Below are 20,790 nucleotides of genomic sequence, written 5' to 3'. Positions count from 1 at the left end.
TAAATATCATGTATTTTAAAATCTATAGCTTGATAATACGATCATAAAGACAATTACACATTGTGAAGTAACCTCTTTGAAAGGAGTGATGAAACACAATTGACATATATTTTGGGTAATATTCCTAGATGTAACAGAGAGCTTTAGCTATTTTCAACCAACAGGAGAGGTGGGATGCTGTTGATTAATTGTACAAAGAAACTAATCACTTTGTAATTTTATCCTATCTAATAAGAGTAATATGCAAATTGACTGTCACTCCAACACACAAGATGGCTGCCCCCATGTGGACACAAGATGGCTGCCCCCATATGGACACAAGATGGCTGCCCCCATGTGGACACAAGATGGCTGCCCCCATGTGGACACAAGATGGCCACCACAAGATGGCCAGCAGGGGAGGGCAGTTGGGAGGGACCAGGCCTGCAAGGGAGGGCAGTTGGGGGCAATCAAGCCTGCAGGGGAGGGCAGTTGGGGGTGACCAGGCCGGCAGAGGAGGGAAGTTGGGGGCGACCAGGTCTGCAGGGAAGGGCAGTTGAGGGGGACCCAGGCCTGCAGGGGAGAGCAGTTGGGGGGGGACCAGGCCGGCAGAGGAGGGAAGTTGGGGGGGAAACCAGGCCTGCAGGGGAGGGCAGTTGGGGGGGACCAGGCCTGCAGGGGAGGGCAGTTGGGGGCAATCAAGCCTGCAGGGAGGGCAGTTGGGGGGGACCAGACCAGCAGGGGAAAGCAGTTAGGGGTGATGAGGCTGGCAGGGGAGGGCAGTTAGAGGTGACTGGGTCGGCAGGGGAGGGCAGTTAGGGGTGGCCAGGCTGGCAGGGGAGGGCAGTTAGGGGTGGCCAGGCTGGCAGGGGAGGGCAGTTAGGGGCAATCGGGCTAGCAGGGAAGCAGTTAGGCATCAATCAGGCTGGCAGGCAGAAATGGTTAGGGGCAATCAGGAAGGCAGGCAGGAAAGTAGTTGGGAGCCAGCAGTCCTGGATCGGGCCTAAATGGGCAGTCGGACATCCCTTGAGGGGTCCCAGATTGGAGAGGGTGAAGGCTGGGCTGAGGGACACACACCCCTGTGCACGAATTTCATGCACCGGGCCTCTAGTAAGATTATAAAAAGTCATTCTTTCTAGATTATATAGGCTGATCTCTTAATTAGATATTTCATATTTTTATCATTTTTATTAATGAAATACAATTATAGCAAAATAATTACTATGGTTCATAGCGGGAATAGAATACTAGGGTCTATTTTAAGCAAAATCTATCAGTCAAATAAGAAAGAACTGCAACAAAGAATTCTAATTCCTCTAGAAAAGCAGAGGTCCAAACAAAACCTGCAAACTAATCTGCTTCCAGTTTCTTTGGCCAAGTTATTTCCTCCACTTTTAATTTAACCCCTGTGCATCTTTATTACAGTGCATCATTTGGTGCTACACTTAAACTCAGTGGCATTTTAAAATATGCTGACATTAAATGAGATGTGCCAAGTGTGGGGCTCAGATGCCGTGAGCAGGTATATGAGGCTGCTGCCAGCCAATTACACCCCCAGTGTTGGGTTTCCTCCCCCACTTCTCTTCCTCCTTTAAAATAAAAACAAGGGATATACTGAGATGGGATTTTCTCTTTTCTGCATGTAATCTTTTTTTTCATTGCCAAATGATTTAACGGCTAAAAGCAAGGTATATAGTTCATCTCATTTTCCCTCTTTGCTTTATTTCAGCAAATTATCCTTAGGGCTAACACAACTAGTAGTCTCCAAGGTGCTCCATTCTATAAAATTATGGATCCTGCTATTGTGAGGTTCCTGAAAAACATTTTCTGCTGTTCTCTACTGTCACAAATGCCTAAAAGATAGAAAACTTACTTGTGTGCACAACTGTCCGAACACTGAACTGAGAAAGCCACAAATGCTCCTGACAGAGTTGCTTCCTAACTCTACTCCCTTCCTCCAGAAGATAAGAACTTGCACTCACCTTCATCTGTGAGCAGGGACAGGGTAGAGGAACACAGCCAAGAGTGTTTTATCTGAAATCACATTTTTACTGTGCCTCCAAGCACATTGGCACCTTCCTACCTTCTCATTTTTGAGTTGACAACGCAAAGACAAGATAGACTCTGTTCCTTCCACCTCAGGGCTGAGAAATCAGGACTTTCAATCAAATCGTTGCAGTCTTCAGCATGTATTTTGGCAAGTAGTATGGAATCCATAGTTTAGCTGTGGTGTTGCCATATTAATTCCTGAGATAGATGTACTGCCAAGATCTCCCAGACAGCATTTCCCAGAAATATCTAGGTCTTTTGGGATTGAGAACAAAGTACACTTAACTTTCACATTTATTTATAGCCCAAATTAAAATGAAAACATATTTGTATTCATCCATGTTGTATTCATCCAAGTAATCAAAATCCACAGTCATCCACTGATTAGATCAGAGTTGGCCCCATGACCCTGTAATATTAAATTACCCAGTTGGTCTTGAGCTGTCTCATGTTGCACCATGAAATACAGAAACAGCATTAAACTGGTTGTCAATTGACACTAGCCCCTGGGCTTTCTATGAAATGATCTAATATTAAGATATGCTCGCCTGGCCCTAGCTAGTTTGGCTCAGCAGATAGAGCATCGGCCCATGGACTGAAGGGTCCCGGGTTCGATTCTGGTTAAGGGCACGTACCTCGGTTGCAGGCTCGATCCCCGGCCCTGTTTGGGGAGCATGCGGAAGGCAACCAATCAATGTCTGTTTCTCTCTCTCTGTCTCTCCCCCTCCCTTTCACTCTTTCTAAAAATCAGTGGGAAAATATCCTCAGGTGAGGATTAACAACAACAAAAAGATATGCTCTCCCAGCCACAGAGGCTCAGTGGTTGGGCATCAACCTATGAACCAGGAGGTCACAGTTCAATTCCCCTTTGGCTCAATCCTTAGTAGGGGGCATGCAGGAGGCAGCCAACCAATAATTCTCTCTTATCATTGATGTTTCTGTCTGTCTCTCCCTCTCTCTTCCTCTCCGAAATCAATAAAAACATGTTTTCCTAAAAAGGTATGCTCTAAAAAGTGTCTTACAAATACTAAGATAAAGCTATAATTTTTGTCATCATCATTCTCATCAAAATATTAAAATAATTGTTCAGCAGTTCTCCAACTTACACTTGTAATGATTACTGAGGACACTACAGAGTGTTGGTTTAGGTAGGTTATATCTCCGGATATTCACCATATTAGAAACTAAAACTAGTTAACTTAAAAATATTATTTAAAATAATAATAAATGAATCCATCACCCATTTTAACCTAAATAACATATTTTTATTTAAAAAGTTTATTTTCCATTCCAAAACAGAAAAAAATTTAGCAAGAAGAATGGCATAGGTCGGCAAGTTAGCAAATCTCTTAATAGAGCATATTTGAGTTCTTAGATATATTTCTATATTCAGTCTATTGCAATATGTTGTTTTGGTTGAAGCATATGAAGAAAACCTGGCCCTACACAGATAAGTATTTGGAAAAGGGAATAATATGTTGTGTTTTACAGCCTTTTCAGATAATTGTGTACATTCTTCTTTGATTTTATACCAAAATTCAACAATAGTAATTCTTAAGTATTAGTTGCAATGTGGAATCTAAAATCACATCAATAAACTTTTTGTATCTCATGAGACAATAAGGTTGAAAAAGGCAAATACCATCTTAGTATTATTTTGAAAATAATTTGACCTTGCAGACCTCCCAAAAGGGTCCCCAGACCACACTTTGAGAATCACTGGCTTCTCTTGCATGCAATGCTGTGTCAGCCACTGACAAAAAGTTTAAACAAGGGAAAGTCCTCACCCTTTTGAAAGGAAGGTCTTCAGAACCACACAGAATTCATTTGGCAGGTTTGGTTTGAGAATGTTTTTAAAACTCAACAAATATTTGAGTACCTCCTGTGTTTTCTATATCCTTATCACAAAATTCCCTAATCCACCTCACCACCTCCCAAAACACAACTCTCAGCTTTATTTTCAACAAACTACCACTGGATACATATAAAAGGCTAATATGCTAAGTGTCCCTCCAACCGTCCAACCAGTTGCTATGACACACACTGACCACCAGGGGGGGAGACGCCTCAATGCAGGAGCTGCTGTGACATGCACTGGCCATTTACAAAGAAACGGCACCCCGGATCTGGTGCTGACAAAGCAACACTCAGCTTCCCCCAAGTAGGACACAGGCCACACCACCACCCTGGAGCGACAGCCCACCAAATAATAGCCAATGCTGCAGAGACCCCATGGAGCAAAATGCAGCCCACAGCCCAGCCCAGCCCAGAAACGGTGGCTGTGGGAGCTGGGTAATGACGTCACGTAGCAACACCCAGTTTCCTCTCCCTAGTGCCTAGCCTCCTTGGAGTTTCTTTAGCCCAGGAGCACGACTTGCTTTATAGCCAGGTGGAAACATTTTACACTTTAACCAAATGTCTGTGATGTGTTTTCACATGCTTCATCTCATTTGATCCTCACAGAAGTCCTGGAGTAGGTAGATAGGAGACTCGGTAGAATCCTATTTTCATCAGTCAGAAAATGGAGATTTAGAAAGTTTAGAAACTTGACCCAACTAAAAAGAAGTAAGAAATGGTAGACCTTGAAAATGACTTCAGGTTTTCTCACTACGCAGAATATAGTCAAACTGCTGCAGTTAAATATTTCACCCTTTGTTCTCCCTGTGTAATCTACAATAATAATCTGCTTTGTGTTGGTATTTATTGCTGTGTTGCTGACAATTACCTGAAAGAGAAGTTGGGGTGCTTCACTGGGCTGGAAAAAGTTTAGCTAAATCAGAAAGTAGGTCTAATTAAGCAAGTTTATTCCATATATATATATATATATATACATATATATATATATATATATATATATATATATATATATGGCTAAGTTGACTCGCATATGCATGATATGTATAAAGCTCTTGCTGGTGCCAACTGCGTGTGTGTGTTTCGATCTGTCATTGTTGATCGTGAATTTGGTTGACACTTCTATTATAGAGAAAGGGCGAATAGCAATATTAAAATACTAGTATTTCTTCTAATTAATTTCCTTTCAATGTGCACGAATCTGTGCACCGGGCCACAAGTACTATATAAATAACCCAAATGGGCCTCTCTCTTGCTATATCTTATCTCTTATCTCAGTATCTTGTGCTTTCACACTTGCACAACTAATTAAAAGCTGGGTATAACCATAATGTCCAGACCACATTTCTCTAGATTACTGTAATATGTTGACACGTAATCAATTGTGAAGTATGGCACATGTTCCCCTAAATTTTCACTATTAGAATACCAAAATTGACTAATGATAATTTTTTCAATGGATTGGAGCAATTCAAGATCATCTCCATGGTAATGGTGCTCTTGCTGAGCTGGCAGTATGCTTTCTTGAGTGGACGAGAAAGGGATGGAGCTACTGTTGCTTCTGTACTGTGTATGCCTAGCAGTGTGTGACACATTTGAACATCACCCATCTTGTGTTTCAAAATGGGGAAAAGGTTGAGACTACTGCTTCAGTCCATCATACTGAGGCATGGTTGTCTGCCATCTCAGGCCAGGGTGATCAACGAATGAGAATTACCTAGTAAGTAGAAGTCAATTTTAAACCCCTTCTCTGCCTTAGGTACCATGACAAGGAACAGGACTTAGAGATAAAAGAAACTAGGAGTCAACCACAGGATAATGAGCAGGTGTTCAAAAATATTTGGTTCTACTACAGGGGCAGGGGCCTGACACAGGGGCCTATCACAGAGGCATGCACAGTCCTAAGAGGGCTAGTCACTGAGAGTTGCCTTGGTTTCTGTGAAGGAAAAGCCAATCCTGGCACAGCTAGTTTACTGCTTGCAAAGAGTCAATTAGCATAATCTGATAGGAGTTTGTATGGGAGTGAGGGTGGGAATGGGAAAGTAGGTGAAGGGAGAAATGAAGATGGAGAAATGACAGCCAGTATGAGCATAATTGAACTATTGATGAGTATTCGTGGTTCAATAGAGGACAAAAGTACTTGGATAACTTTAGAGAGGCCGCTTGTGGGTACCCTTCTTTGATGTAAAGCAGAGGCATAACTTCTTGAAAAAAGATGGAATACTCTATCAAACTAGGAATATTTTGCAGGTGATGAGGATGGCCATAAGAAAAGAGGCTGAGTTCCCCACTGTAGGGATAAGGAGGAGAGAGCGCCCCTATAGGCCAGTGTTTTTAAATATTTTTAATTGATTTTTAGAGAGAGGGGAAATGAGAGGAAGAGATAGAAACATCAGTGAGAGAGAAATATCAACTGGTTGCCTCCTGCATGCCTCCTACTGGGGATCAAGACCGCAATCTGGGCATGTGCCCTGACCAGGAACCAAACTAGTCACCTCTTAGTTTTCTCAACCACTGAACCACACCGGCCAGGCCACTGCTGTTTTATTCTATGCGGATGAAGACCTAGAAAAGCTACAGATCCCACTGACCATTCTTTGAATTTCCCAGAAATTCTTCAGATCAGGGAACCCAATTTTAAAAGAGTTGAAAGGAGGAGAGGAAACGAGAACACATGGCAGAAAGGGCTAGGAATTTAAGACAGATTCTTGAGTAGGATCTTAAGATACATTTCATTCATTCATTTGACTGGGGCTATCTCACTGTCTCTGTTTTCATGGGACTTGCAGTCTGTTCACAGGAGCCGGAGTAGTGCAGGGGAGGGGAGAGACATACAACCAATAAACCAGCAAGCAAAGAAACATATAATGACAACGTGAGAAAAGTACAGCAGAGAAAGGGTGCAAGAGAATGACCGTGAGGGAAGATGAGGATCTTCTTAGAAAAGGGTGTCCCGACACACTTGACAGTGATTAGGGCCCATCCGCTGCATAAGCTAAAAGAACTGTACTTTGATAGCTCAAATATAATTTTATGTTTGTAATAGTAAGGTTTGTGAAAATGAGGTTCCTCTTGAAAATTTCAGTCTGGCTCTGCTGAAGTTAATAAAGAAAAAAGACAATAATAGCAACAACATTTATCTAATGTATATTATGAGTTCTTATTAAGGATTTTGGCCCTTCCTCATCGTTCAGTTAGAATGAAAGAGAAGCAGGATATCTGAGAGAGGTGGTGCATACAGGGGGGTAAGGGAAGGTAGAAAGTCATATTGGTTTACTATCACCTTGTAACAAGTTACTACAAGCTTAGTGGCTTAAAACAATCCAAGTTGATTACCTTACGGTTCTGTAGTTCAGAAGCCCGAAAGGGGCTAAGATCAAGGTGTCGGCAGGCTGTGTTACTTTCTGGGGGGTTCTAGGAGATCTATGAGATAATCCGTTTCCTTATCCTTTCCAGCTTTTAGAAACCACCCACAAAGGAATTAACAAGAAAAGCCCTTGGCCCCTTCCTCCGTCTTCAAAGCCAGCAACGTTGCATCTCTCTGTGCCTTTCTTCTGTAGTCACATCTCTAACTCTACTCTTCTTCCTCTCTCTGTCTTCCACTTTTAAGAACCCTTGATGACATTGGGCCCAGCCAAGTAATTCAGAGCAATCTCCTTATTTTAATGTCAGCTGGTTAGCAACCTTAATTCCATTTGCAGCTTTATTTCCCCTTTACCATGAAACCTAACAGATTCCAAGGATAGGGACAAGGACATCTTTGAAGGGTCGTTCTTCTGCCCATTACAAAATTGAAAATAAAAGTCATAAAAGAGGCAAAGGCTCTTTGTCCCTTCTGTAGTTCTCTGCTCACACTTGGAGAGTCTTGTTTTCTCTATTTTATGTAACCACATTTGTCACAAGAGCTAAATCTGTAGTATCTGAACTGTATAATAATTTGTAGGCTTATGCAACCTTGGACAAGAGACAAGGCACTTCCCCTGAGTTTCCCCATCTATAACATTCAGGGCAGGAGGAGATGGGCTCTCAAAACTCCCCCAGTGTTTCTAGTCTGACCTCTGAAGTATCCCATCTTTGTAGATTGTATTCCAAACTGTGATGTTTCATTGCCACTGGGCATGTCTGCTGAAGTTCCCAAAGCCAGAGCATCCTTGCTGATAGTTTCCTGGTTAAGTCTCTGTTGTATTTAATATATGCCTTCAGCATTGATGAGGTCTTTTCACCTAGGAGTCCTCTACTTTGTGGATATACGAAACATAAGAATAAATCTGATTTTTTTTTTAAATTGACTCCCAACATCTACTCTGCTGATGGCACTGTGCATTGCATTGCATCTTATCCAAGTAGAGTGGTCTGTTGCAACATACACAGAATTTTCTGTTGTTCTTATAAGCTTTGGAAGTGCACATACCTCACAACATTAAAATACCTATGTTTGCCCAGCACTTGACACTTTGCAAAATGTTTTCATATCTGTTACTACATATGATCTTCTATAACAATGTTCTGAGATTGTTAATGTGCAATTCTTTAAAATGGGTGTATTTGTAGGTTTAACAGGGTAACCAGTTCTATCATACCCCGTAATTTATATGAATCCTTGATCAGTGGTAACAGAGGTACTAAATACTTTGTTGGAAAACTAACTTCAAGCACTTGATTGAAACACAGATATATTCATTCCTGTGCTGCAGAAAGTGCTCAGACATCCTTTATATTTTAAATTGGACAGCATCTTAATGAGACATCACACTGCCTTTTATCTTTACTTTTGAAAAGAAATGTGTTCATGGAATGCTCTCAGGCACTTTTCTTAATAACACCTTATTTCTTTAGGCATTTCTTCTGCCTTCTTATAGTTTTGATATATGTTACTCATAATACCACTTTCTAAACATTTATTCAAATTATACATATGCAAAAATCCCAAGTTACCATATTGCAACCACACACCAAGACAGCATTGTTTGTAGCTGTGTATATTAATTTTCATATTCCGTGGAATGGTTCCCCAAATTATTTTAGAATTTAACAATTTTTCAAAAATAATTCCAACAACCCATTTGGCCTTCTGCCTCTTCAGTTAGTTTATCTGCAAAGGGAGACTTTCAGAGGAATTGTAAACTCATTTAATTTCCAGACGTCGTCTAGTGTTTAAACACTGACATCAAAGCAAGGAGCCAATTATCAGAGTTCATTTGATCTGAAGCCCTGTTGCCTGAATTGCTATAGTTTTCCTTTTGCTGAAAAGGAAGTCTGTGCCATCTCGAAGATGCACTATTTAAAATCACTTTATCTATAGCAGTTTAACTTGAAACATGTGTTTGGGCTCACTAACCACAAGGAGGCATTGAAGCATTTCTTCAAAATGTGAAAAGCAATTTTATTGAAAAAAAAATGAGTTGCACCTACAGTTGTTGAATTTCATATAAGCAATTATACCTAATTGTGAGTATGCATGCCTTTAAAGTTCATGTTTTCACTCACTTATATTTTTTTAACCCTGACATATTAGCAGGAAGTGTTGTTGCTGCTGTTTGTTGTTGTGGAAGATTTCTGGACAATTGTAACCCACGTGGGTTTTCCTTCTGCTCTGTTTCCACTGGACATGAAGGCAACTGGCAGGACTGATAAAATACTGCACTAACCGCAATAACCTTTATTGCCCTTTAAAGGTTAAAAGTCCTTTTGACTGTGTGAGCAGAGCCATATTTCTTCAGTATTTAGAATCACGTCAATACATATTCCTGACAGCAAGGGCTTTCTCTGACATCTGTGTGTCAGTTTAGAATGACCCTAGGACACATATTCAAAATGCCCCATAGGAAGCATAAGTTAAAAAGCCAAAATTGTGTTTTTTTAAACCTGAGCATAATTTTTTTTTTACATGTTGTTTTGAACATTCATGTCAAATGTCAGAAAATTTCCCCATGTTTTCATAACCCTGATTCCCAGCAGCTTGGCTGGTATTGAAAAATACAAACCTCTGTCTGTTGCAGAAAGTGCTGCTTAGCACATCTCCCAGAATAATGCTTACTCCCCTGAGAAGCGAGGACCTCACGCTTCGCAGTGAGGCTGTTTCTGCAAGATGCTCCGGAGAAAATCCTTCCCTGGAAATGTGAACTGTGACATTTGAAATCCTAGGTGTGCCGTGTTGCCATACTGATTTGCTCTTTCTGGGTTTTGACACCTTGTTTGCCTTTTAGGTTATACCCAGCCTGTGCGACAAAATATTGCCGACTTCGACACACTACAGAACATGCAGTTGGGGCGGCTGTGTGACATCTTAGGTACAGTAAATACTTTTACACAAATGACTCTGGAATGTTTATCAGTGGATGGTGATAAAATGTTTTTGAGGGAGTTTCTTTTGTTTGTTTTTGCTTATTTTTTTTCCTCTATAAGTAAAAGGCTTAGAGTTCTCATTTACTTGCAGGGCAATTGAATGTTTTGTTTTAAAGAACAGATTTATAGTGAAGTCAACTTGAATTTTAAAAATGACATCTTTAACCAATTTACTTGGGTAGTTTTCTAAATTCTCTTTGCTGCAGGTTTGGATAAGGATTTCTCTCCTATAGCCCCAAATCTTCTTCATTTACTAAATCTTGCAGGGAGAAGTTAACATTTTTGTGTCGATATTGTCTTAAATTATCTGGGGAATGAGTGGAAAGTGTTATCAGAAATTAAAAGCATTGTGTCTTCATTGTAAGAATAAGAGGGAAATGAGGATAGATGTTGAAAAGATTTTATTGAAATATATAGCATCTAGTTATTAGAAAACAGGGTATGCCTAATAGAGGAAATTCTTAAACACAAACTTTGAGTGACAGATGCACCTTTGTAAAAGTCAGGTTCCAATACTGATTTGGTTAATTCTAGATCAGACCCCACCTGGAGCCAGGAGCGACGGGTATAAGAATTTGACTGATACTGTTCGAAGCCAGGGTGCTAGTCAGGCTTAAAGATTAGAGGCTGCAAAGGCTAAGCGATAACAGTGAATCAGTTTGGGATGTACTAGCCAAAACTCAGGCTTAAACAAAAACTAGGTTTTTATTAGTTACCAAATAAAAACTTCTTCGTTTTGTTAAAAATATAATTGCTTTGGCCCTTATTTAAGCAAAACAAAGAAGGATTTTAAATTATCAATGACCAACTCAGCTGGCTCCCTGGAATGACATACTTTACATGCTTCACATATATTTCAGCATCATTATTATTTTATAAATGCCATTTAGTAACAAAAATACATCAGTGCTAGAAATTTACAGTGTCCTAAAATAATAATAGTGTAATTGCTTTAATCTATTATCTAGGCACTAATATTGTTTTTCAGCCTTACAAAAATAAATTTAATGACTTGAGATTGATTTGTTAGTACTGAGCTATTTCAACTAAAAACCTGACAGGGTAGAAACCACTGAAGTGCAGCAGAGGGCAGACTTTGCTCTAATTTATTTGAATTAATTTTTTTTCTCAGCTTTTTATATAGCACAAACCATCGCCAAAGAATTTCTTTACAAGTGATTCTCATTATTAGAAAAGACTTGAAAGTATTAAGCTTCTATTTTAAATAATTCAATAATTCCGTGTAGGTCTACCTGCAATGGGAAATATTGCTAATGAACATTTCTGAGAGATTATGAACCAAATGCCTTTTTTTGCTACATTATCTTTATGACACAGCAAGGCAATCCTAAAACCTCTCAAGAGGAGTAGTTAGACAAGGTACTTGATTGTGAAATAAGGAACTAAGAAAATTAGCAATAATCTTGTGGAAGAATAAATGACTACCTTTAAAATTTATTTTTATATTATATTAGTTTCGGGTGTACAACTCAGTGATTAGACATTTATATACCTTATGAAGTGACCACCCTGCTAATTCTAGTACTCATCTGACACCATACATATTATTGACTATATTCCTTACTCTGTAATTTACATGAGTATCTTTTTTCTTAATTTCATTAATTCCTAGTAAAGGGTATTGATTTTTTTCTGTTTATTCAGGGGAAATAAAGATAATCTGATTGATCATGTTGGAAAGACTTGTCATTCATGTATTGGCCGTGAAGTCAGATGTCAGGTGGAGACCCAATGGCTAGTATTTTCAATTCCTAGATGAGTTAAGCAAGAGAGTGATTGATATTGACTATTGCTTAGCAATCAAAGCAATCTTCATTTTCATATTAATTCCTTTCCAAAATTACCTGTCAATTTTGAATGTTTATAGATTCATAGTCAAGCCACACACTAATACTGGATATTAGTGTTAATGATATGTATTCCTTTGCCAGAAATGAACAGGGAAGGTGAAATTAGCAACATGATTTGTTATCATTTGTAACCTAAAAATTTCTTCCCAAGAAAAATTTAGTTTCCTGTTATGGAGTCTTTAAGTTATTTTTATTTGTTTTTGTGTCCTTTTTCAATACTTTAAAAAATACTAGTTATTTTTAAAACCACTAGTTTGGTAAGGCACTAGTCTCGTCTTAAAAACACAAGATTTGGGACAACTAGTTTGATCATTCAGCAATTTAACCACTGTCTCCTAAATTAGTTTATTCTGAGGTTTATGGCATTTTGGTTCCCAAATTAAATAGGAGCCCCTCACATAATTACATTTACGGAGCTCCTACGGTGGGCCCAGCACCAGGTCAGTTCGGAAGACTCTACTTCTAGCCCCAGATGTTGTCTCAGGTGCCGGAGATGTCTCCCAGATGCCTTGGAGCTCACTGATTGTGGGAGGTGTTCCAGGTCCTAAATCTCTCCATTCTCCCAGATCCCTTCAGTCCACCCACAAGTACTTAGTAAGTGCCTCCTGCATACCTTATACTGTATCAGGACTTGGGAGAATATAAGAAAGAGTATGCACCTTACCTTTTAGGAGTTTGGAAGGCAAGATCAATAAGGCAGAACAGCAGAGGATGTGATTTCATCGTGTTAAATCTTGAGCATTGAATAAAAGGAGCACAGATGTGAAGGGTAGGGTGGGGAATAACTGTTGGCTGGCCAAGGAAGGGCAAGCTGTGGAGGATATTTGTACTGTCTGTTGAGCACTTACTATGTGACAGATATGGCACCGGGTGCCATATATATACAGGGGATGGCAAAAGTAGGTTTATAGTTGTGAGTATGCAAAACACGCAGTTAATAAAGCTATACCTGCATGCCTTTTTCCATGCAAACAACTGTAAGCATACTTTTGCCCACCCTGTATATAACTATGTATATCATGTATTCTTTCATTTAATACTCTCTAAACCTGTGCCCCAGGTGATTTTATCCCCCATTTCAGATGAAGAAACCAGTGCTTACAAAGGTCAAATAATGTTCCCTGGGTCCCTGGGCAGCTGAGCCAGAATTTAATCAGTCTATGCTCTGTACACTCTGCCAAACCGAACAGAGGCGTCTTCAAATCCCGCTCAGGCCTCCCTCACCGAGGAAACATTTACAGAGCTCCCTCCTCTGAACACCCCCAGCACTGGGTGGGTGTGCTTCCTCGTGCCCACTGCTCTCACCATGCTTTACAGCTGTTCCTGTGGGTGAAAGGGTTGCTTCTCATGGGCAGCATCTCAGTTGCTTTGCTTCCTGTACTTTCCCCGATGTCTTGTCAAGTGCTTTGCTCCTACTGGTCAGTTATTTTTTATTAATCAATCAATCAATCAATCAATCAATTAATGACTTTATTGGCTGCTGATTTACTGTCCATACTCCTTAAAATATTTTGCAGCCTGGAGTGGGTAATCTCATCTGTCTATTCCATTTGGGTGGAATATTTAATTAGGATTTCTTTCTAAGTACATAAGCACATCTTAAGAAGGAGAACAGTTGAATTAAGACAGTGTTTCCTTTAAACCAACAGTCACTAGATGTCCTAAATAATTAATCTACTCTTCTTTGGGAATGGAGCTGGGAAAAGGTTGGTTTCTTGAAATAATCATTGCTGTGGTCATAATCTTACGATTTATTTGGAGAGGAAAGTTCCTAAATTGGCCTTGCCAAGTCCAAGCAGAATAAGAAATTGCCATTTCATCAGCATTTTAAAGTTAATAGCTCTGTTTCATAATTTACTGAAGCTAATGGGATAAATTTTTAAAGCAGTATGCAATTCCCATTGATGTTAATGGGAGTTCTGGGGCTGAGTCTCTCTGCATTATTTGAATGTAGACTTGCATGGTACCTCACAGCCCTCCTTCTGAAAGAATCATTGTGTCCGTTTTGGGGGGGATAGTGTTATATATCTTTTCTTTAGAGAAATGTTAAAGTGCCCAAAATCTAGTTACACTGCTAAGACCTGTACAAAACCAATCTAAATTAACTTCAATGTGGCTTTGGCTATGCTCTTTATTTTAAATGGTGCCACATCAATCCGATGCCAGAGTTCATAATATCGTTTACCTTTATACCAGTAATTAACACTGTGCCTGTTGTTCTTAGATGCCAATGTAAGCGTCATCTACATCTGCTCCCATCAAATGAATGAAGAGTTATTTCTGTATTACCATAAAATCCTGAGTCTACAGGCAGCTGTCAAATCGGGGAACCTTGAGGACAGAAGTGACCTGCAGGACAGGTTCAAAATTATCACCCCTGAAGCTATAAAGATCTTCACTGTGAGTTTGTCTTCTAATTACCACGGCGTCAGGGATGCAGTAAAATTAAATTGGAAATTTTATAACTTGCAACGCTCTGGTACACATCAGTGAAATATTATTGCAAGTTTAACAGCTTTACTGATTAGACGACTAGCTGGACTGGAGGAAATAAATATCCCAGTTTAACTTTCAGACTTAGTTGAGCAACACTTCCAACACTCTGTAGCTGAAGTAATTGGCTTATTGGGCGGTACCACCAAGTACTAGTAGGTGAATTTATAACATCTACAGTTTCTTTTTCATTTTGTGTGGAGGACACCACGGCAGAGGAAGGCTGGGCCTGCCCAGGGTCACAAAGCTAGTTCAGGGCAGAGTCTGGACCAGGGCTCTGTGTTTTGACTTCCACGCCGCTATTCCTTCAGACTCGTGGTTTTGGTTCCAACCCCTACTCAGGGGAATTTGGTCTCATTTACCATATCCCACAGTTCATAATGAACAAGGTTCAGGGTGTGTGTGTGTGTGTGTGTGTGTGTGTGTGTGTGTGTGTGTGTGTGTTTTAACTTGTCTGATTTTTAACTAACGGAAAGAATTCTGAGTGAAATTCCATCCCTAGGCAAGGACTTTTGGGAAATGCACAGAACCTCCAGGGCAGTGTTCAAAAATAAGGCAGCGCACGAGATGGCATGAAATGAACTTTGCTATATTTTAACAATAATTTAAACTTTCCATGTTAAACAAACAACATTTTAATACCTAATGGACTATGTAATTTTGAGGAGACTTTTGTGTGTGTGTGAACCAAGAGTCTGAATTTGCTAATACAGATAGCTTTCTCCATTCAGAAGTGCGATACACTGAAGTCAACTATCTATTGCCAGAGAAACTGCTTGCAAGCTTTATGTAGAAAGCATATATGTGTTGAGTTACTTCCTACCCCTTAACCCTTTGGATGTGCCATGATTTTTATCACTCCCCCCACAAAAGGCCTGCAGGGTGGTGGAGGGTTGCTATAATATTTCTGCTTTGCTGAAATACTCTGAATTATCATCAGATTTTGCTCTCTTCTACCAAGATGAAGATTTTAAATTTTCATAACGGGATACCTTAATGTTCCCCTCAAATCTTTGCTTTATTGGCATCACTGGGCTGTGGAAGAGAAAGGCAAAATCCCGGGCAGGACAAGCAAAAGAAAGGACTGGGAGAAATCATCACCATTCCTATTCTTAGGGACCTACCAATATCCACAACAATGCAGGGATTGCCTTGGTGCTTCCTAGCCATCCCCTGGCCTCAATGGCAGAGATACTGTGGACTTTAGGAAGCAAGGAAGAAAAAACTGTCATTAGTGTGTAGTTAATTTCCTGATTTTCTCCTGATAGCTGCTAATAAGGAGTTTCTGTGCATCTTAAATGCCCATATACATTGAAGAGGCATCAAATGAGGAAGGGGCACTAGTTTGGGAGAAGGAAAGTGAGTGAGCTAACATATATCAAATGCGTAGATACATTTTCTCATTTGATACTCAGAACAATGCAGCAAGATGTAAATTATCAATCTCCTTCTATGGGTGAGGAAGCCAAGACTCATTTTTCTCATCCAAAGTTACTAGTGGGGCCAGAGTACAAGCCTAAAGCTGTCTGACCCCAGAACACTGTCATGAACTGGAATGGCTGCTTTACTCCTGGAGGACCTTGTGGCCTTGGGTAAGCCCTGTGCCTCTCTGTTCTTTGTTCTTCATCTGTAAAATGAGGTGGCCAACTGGATCATTTCAAAGCCCTTCTCAGCTCTGTAATTCTATTACCTGAGAAACGCACCGTTGTCAGCCAGTCCATCCCAATTTTCAAGCAGGAAAGAGGCAGTGAGCATTCACAGGTGCACTGAGTTTCATTCAAAATTTAGGTTTGCATTGTTGTGAGTAGAAACAAGTAGGGAATATTTTAAGTACATTTTAATACTTCTCATAGTTTAAGTTTAAATGATTTGAGTAATCATTCATAGGCAATCAACATTTTAGAATACAAAAAAATAAGCTCTCACTTTCAAATCAGTTCCTGCTCATGTTTAGTTATTGCTTTATTTCTTTTTAATGGGTTGGAGAGATTGTATCAGTGCTGATTTTCATCCAAATGGATGGCTTTGAGGAGATTTTTTTTAAATGTGCCAAAAATCTGTTTGTTCATCTCTCCAAGTTACTATACAGTGTTTGGATTTGTAATGGATACAGAGTGCTATTATAAAGTCATTGTGTCTATTTTTGAACATTTTAATGTTTATGAAGATATCATCAACAAATACCTTTTGTCTCAGGTTAAAAAAAAGTCATAGGATAAATTAAATGCAATTGTAATGCTATGGAATTCGGAATATTTTATATTTTTCAAGCTGTGTTAATTCACAGTCTGGATCTAATGGTCATACAAGACCTGCAGTCAATAATGTGTACTCTGCCACTCATTCATATTCAAATCTTTATTAAACACATATTGAACACAATATTAGGGCACCATCTTGCCTGGAGAATAAGGTATGCCACAGATGACTGTAATACAGGTCGGGTAGAGTACTTGCCAATGGGAATAAGCAAACCAAGAGGAGACAGAAATGCATCCTGGCTGGAGAAGTGCTCAGAACTTTCTATTGCTGCATCTGACTTCCCCTCATCACACCTCATAAACTCACCAGACCCTCACTTCTCAATCTGTGAAATGGGAGAGATTTGGCTGCCGTGGCACAATAACTGTGCTAATACCTGGGTTTAAATCCTACCTCTTCTGTTTGCCAGCTATGTGACTTTGGGCAAATCATTTGAGCCTCAGTTTCCTCATCTCCAAAAGAGGGGATGCCTATTGGTATGGATCAGATGAGAAAATACATGTCAAAATGCTTTGACCTTGTGAACTTAACATGAGAGGACTGCCACCCTGAAGCACTCTTCTTAAGGACCCTGAAAAGCCCACCAAGTACACTGTGACTCGGTCTCCCACACATTTAATATTTTCACATTTCCCAATTGACATTATCTGTGGGGAAAGGAAAGGAATGAAATAAACAAGGGGAAAGACAGAGATCAGCCAGATGGGAAACACAAACTCGTGAGGTGCTGTTACCAGCCATTGTCTAACGGAGCATTGAGTTTCCTAGAACAGCACTCTCAGAAGTCGCTTGTGGCCGAAACCGGTTTGGCTCAGTGGATAGAGCGTTGGCCTGCGGACTGAAAGGTCCCGGGTTCGATTCCGGTCAAGGGCACGTACCTTGGTTGCGGGCACATCCCCAGTAGGGGGTGTGCAGGAGGCAGCTGATCGATGTTTCTCTCTCATCGATGTTTCTAGCTCTCTATCCCTCTCCTCTCTCTTCCTCTCTGTAAAAAATTAATAAAATATATTTAAAAAAATAAATAAAATAAAAAAAATGCTTAAAAAAAAAAGAAGTCGCTTGTGCAAATGGATTTCAGTTATGATAGACAAGGCATATTGCATAGATCTGAGGAACATAGAATAGAACACCTACTTTGGAGGAAGGCCCAGAAGGGTAAATCAACAAATGCTCTTCTCAGAAGAGCTCTGAGTTTTTTTGAGTGTTTTTTTTTTTCCTTTTTTTTTTGAGGGGGGGGGGAGGAGGGAGGGAGTAAAATATACATAACATAAAATTTACCATTTTAACAATTTTAAGTGTACATTTCAGCGGCATTAAGCACATTCACATTGTTGGGCAATCATTGCATTATCCATTATCAAAACTTTTTCAACATCCCAAGCAGAAATTCTGTACCCATTAAGCAGTAAGTCCAGAAGAGCTCTGGTTTTAAAGAAAAAGTTATTTCAGAGCTGGAAGGACCCTAGAGATGTCTAGCCCAACCTTTCATTTGAATATTGGGGAGTTTTCTAATTCACCTTGCAAGTTAGAAATTCAGGCAAGACTGAAATCCCAGGGCTCTCCTTGGTCTCTTTCACCCATACTTAGCAACTATTACACACTCAACAGTTTGATATTCCCAGAAATAGTTGCTCAACGTTTCTCCATATCTTCATGCCATGTTGAGTAGCTAATTTTGACCAGAGTTGGGGGAGTAGGTGCTAGTCTACAAAATCCCTTGAACTCCCTAACACTCTGGCATCTTGCATTATATTTTTTGCATGACATTTTAATGACTTTAAAAAGAGAGTTTTCTCTGTAATAATAAGTACTATCATTTATAGAATAGCAACTCAATGTCACGCATTATAATAGGTGTTTACTTTCATGATCTTGTTCTATCCTTAGAGCAACTCAGCAAATGGGTATTTTTATTCCCATTTAACAGATGGCAAAACTTAGGCTCAGGTTCAGGTAGCTTATAAATGATAGAGACAGACTCAAAGCCAGCACTGTTTGACTCCTAACCCCAGCCCTTCTCTAGAGGAAGTGAGCATGATCTTGGTTTCTCATAGTTCATCCTTGGTTAATGTCTTTCCCACACCTATCCTCACCTGATAAAATCCTACCCATCCTTCAAAATTCACCTCAACCCCAACCTCTTTCATAATAATAGTAGTAGCTAACATTCATTAAGTGCTTATTATGTCCAAACCACTGTGCTAAGTGCTTTACATGCATTATCTCATTCAAGCCTTACAGCATCCCTATGAGATGAGTACTAGTATTATACGCATTTTACAGGTGAAGAAACTAAGGCCCCAGGAGAATGAGTCATTTGCCTTTTCAGCTCTCCCCATCAGCATGTGTCCTCTGCCTCCCTTCTCCATGCCTCCGGGGCCTTCTGTAGCTCTTTACAGCCTTTCTCTGCTTTGATTAGTTATGCATTAACGGTACTCATTTGTGCCCCCACTCCTTGAATGCAGAAACATGGTTGTATTCGTTTGGTGTGTGATGACCATCTGGCTCTGTCCTCAGCCCCTATTAGACATGCCAGAATTATTTATTTAATTGAAGGAGACAGTCACATGTATTGCTGAGCTGGGTCTAAATAATCAAAACTAAAATAAGAAAGTTTTCCATTGGAAAATGAAAGCTTCAGTCTTGCTGAAATTTTCAAATATTTTTTCATTCATGAATCCTCTCCAAAGTGATTGGCCAAGAACCAGGATAATCATTATAAAAGGTACATAGTCTCTGAAACAGACTTTGTGGCAGAGCTTTGGAAAGGAAGTATCAAGCCAAATGCCTTTTTCCTACCGAATCATTTAAAGAGTTGCCAGATTAGGAGTCCTGTACAGAGAAGAATCCTATTGGGCGTTTTTCTTCATTTTTGGTATTGATTTTCCAGGCGCTTTAGTGTTAAACCAGGCCAGAAGTGCTGCAGAGATGAATCACTATTATCCAAAGGCCGCCAGCCTCTTTTCCTTCTGACAGAAGGATAATTCCACGTGGATCAAATAAATACAGATGTGTAGTAATTAGTTCTATTCCCAGTGAGCCTATTTCCAACACACTAAAGATGTGAGCGATTATAGAGCCTCACCCCAACAGCTTTTATCAATTTAAACTGCTAAACAACAGGATAGGTCATAACCCAGCCTGCTATTAATAATGCATTTATGGTATGCAACATTATAAATTAGGTGCATGGGCTAGAAAAAAGAACACCTTTTAACAAGAATGATATGCTCTTCCCCCAGAAGCAACATATGTGCCTGGCGAGTCACCTGAAGTACAGTCCCAAAGCAATCAAAAGAATAAAAAATCTCATCAGTGGAAAAGAGGCCTACATTGTCAGCGGGTTCCTCCACAAAGATGATCTGGCCGTGGCAGATATGTTAGACGTACCCATCCTGGGCCCAGACCCTGAAATAGCTCATCTTTATAGCACCAAGTCTGGAAATAAACGGATGTTTGCCAGCGCCAATGTGCCATTCCCTCCTGGAATATCTGACATCTTTAGTCACCAGCAGGTATGTGGGGTGGAAAAGAGAGGCTCTGTTCAAATATATCACATCCTCTTGAAATTGTGAGGACCTCAGGCCTTCTGGAGCCAGCCCTACCCAGTGAAGATTATGTGTAATACTTGAGTTGATTTGTTAGATCTACTTTAGGACTTCATGTTTAAAAGTATTGTCCTTGAAAAATATTTACTCATTTTATTTATTGCCTCGACATGGATTAGTTAGTTCATCATCATATTAGCTAGCCAACCATTGAGCAGGACCCGGAAAAATGGGAAAGACAGTTTTAGCTGAAAGGAGCCAGTTTGGAGAGCTCTGGGGTTGGGGGGGGGGGGTGCCTTTCTGTCAAGGCAGGTGGCAGAGGGCTGCAGACATCCTTCACTGGTACAAAAATCATTTGGTCCCTCAGGAAGGAGCCATAATGGGAGGAG

General features: G+C 40.0%; 1 protein-coding gene across 1 annotated transcript in view; it reads left to right on the top strand.

The window, feature by feature from the left end:
- Nucleotides 1-20,790, top strand: part of IQCH (IQ motif containing H) — a gene marked incomplete at both ends in the record, with an annotated part of 220,231 nt that overhangs the window by 115,188 nt on the left and 84,253 nt on the right. The window contains 3 exon segments of the mRNA XM_080640562.1: nt 10,089-10,172; nt 14,323-14,498; nt 20,096-20,368. Of these exon segments, the coding sequence (XP_080496688.1) occupies nt 10,089-10,172; nt 14,323-14,498; nt 20,096-20,368 (533 nt within the window).

This window comes from Plecotus auritus, assembly GCF_963455305.1.
Source record: "Plecotus auritus genome assembly, chromosome: 1".
In the NCBI taxonomy this organism is placed as follows: domain Eukaryota; kingdom Metazoa; phylum Chordata; class Mammalia; order Chiroptera; family Vespertilionidae; genus Plecotus; species Plecotus auritus.
The sequence above is the reverse complement of the archived record's forward strand: the minus strand, read 5'-3'. Positions and strand labels throughout refer to the sequence as shown.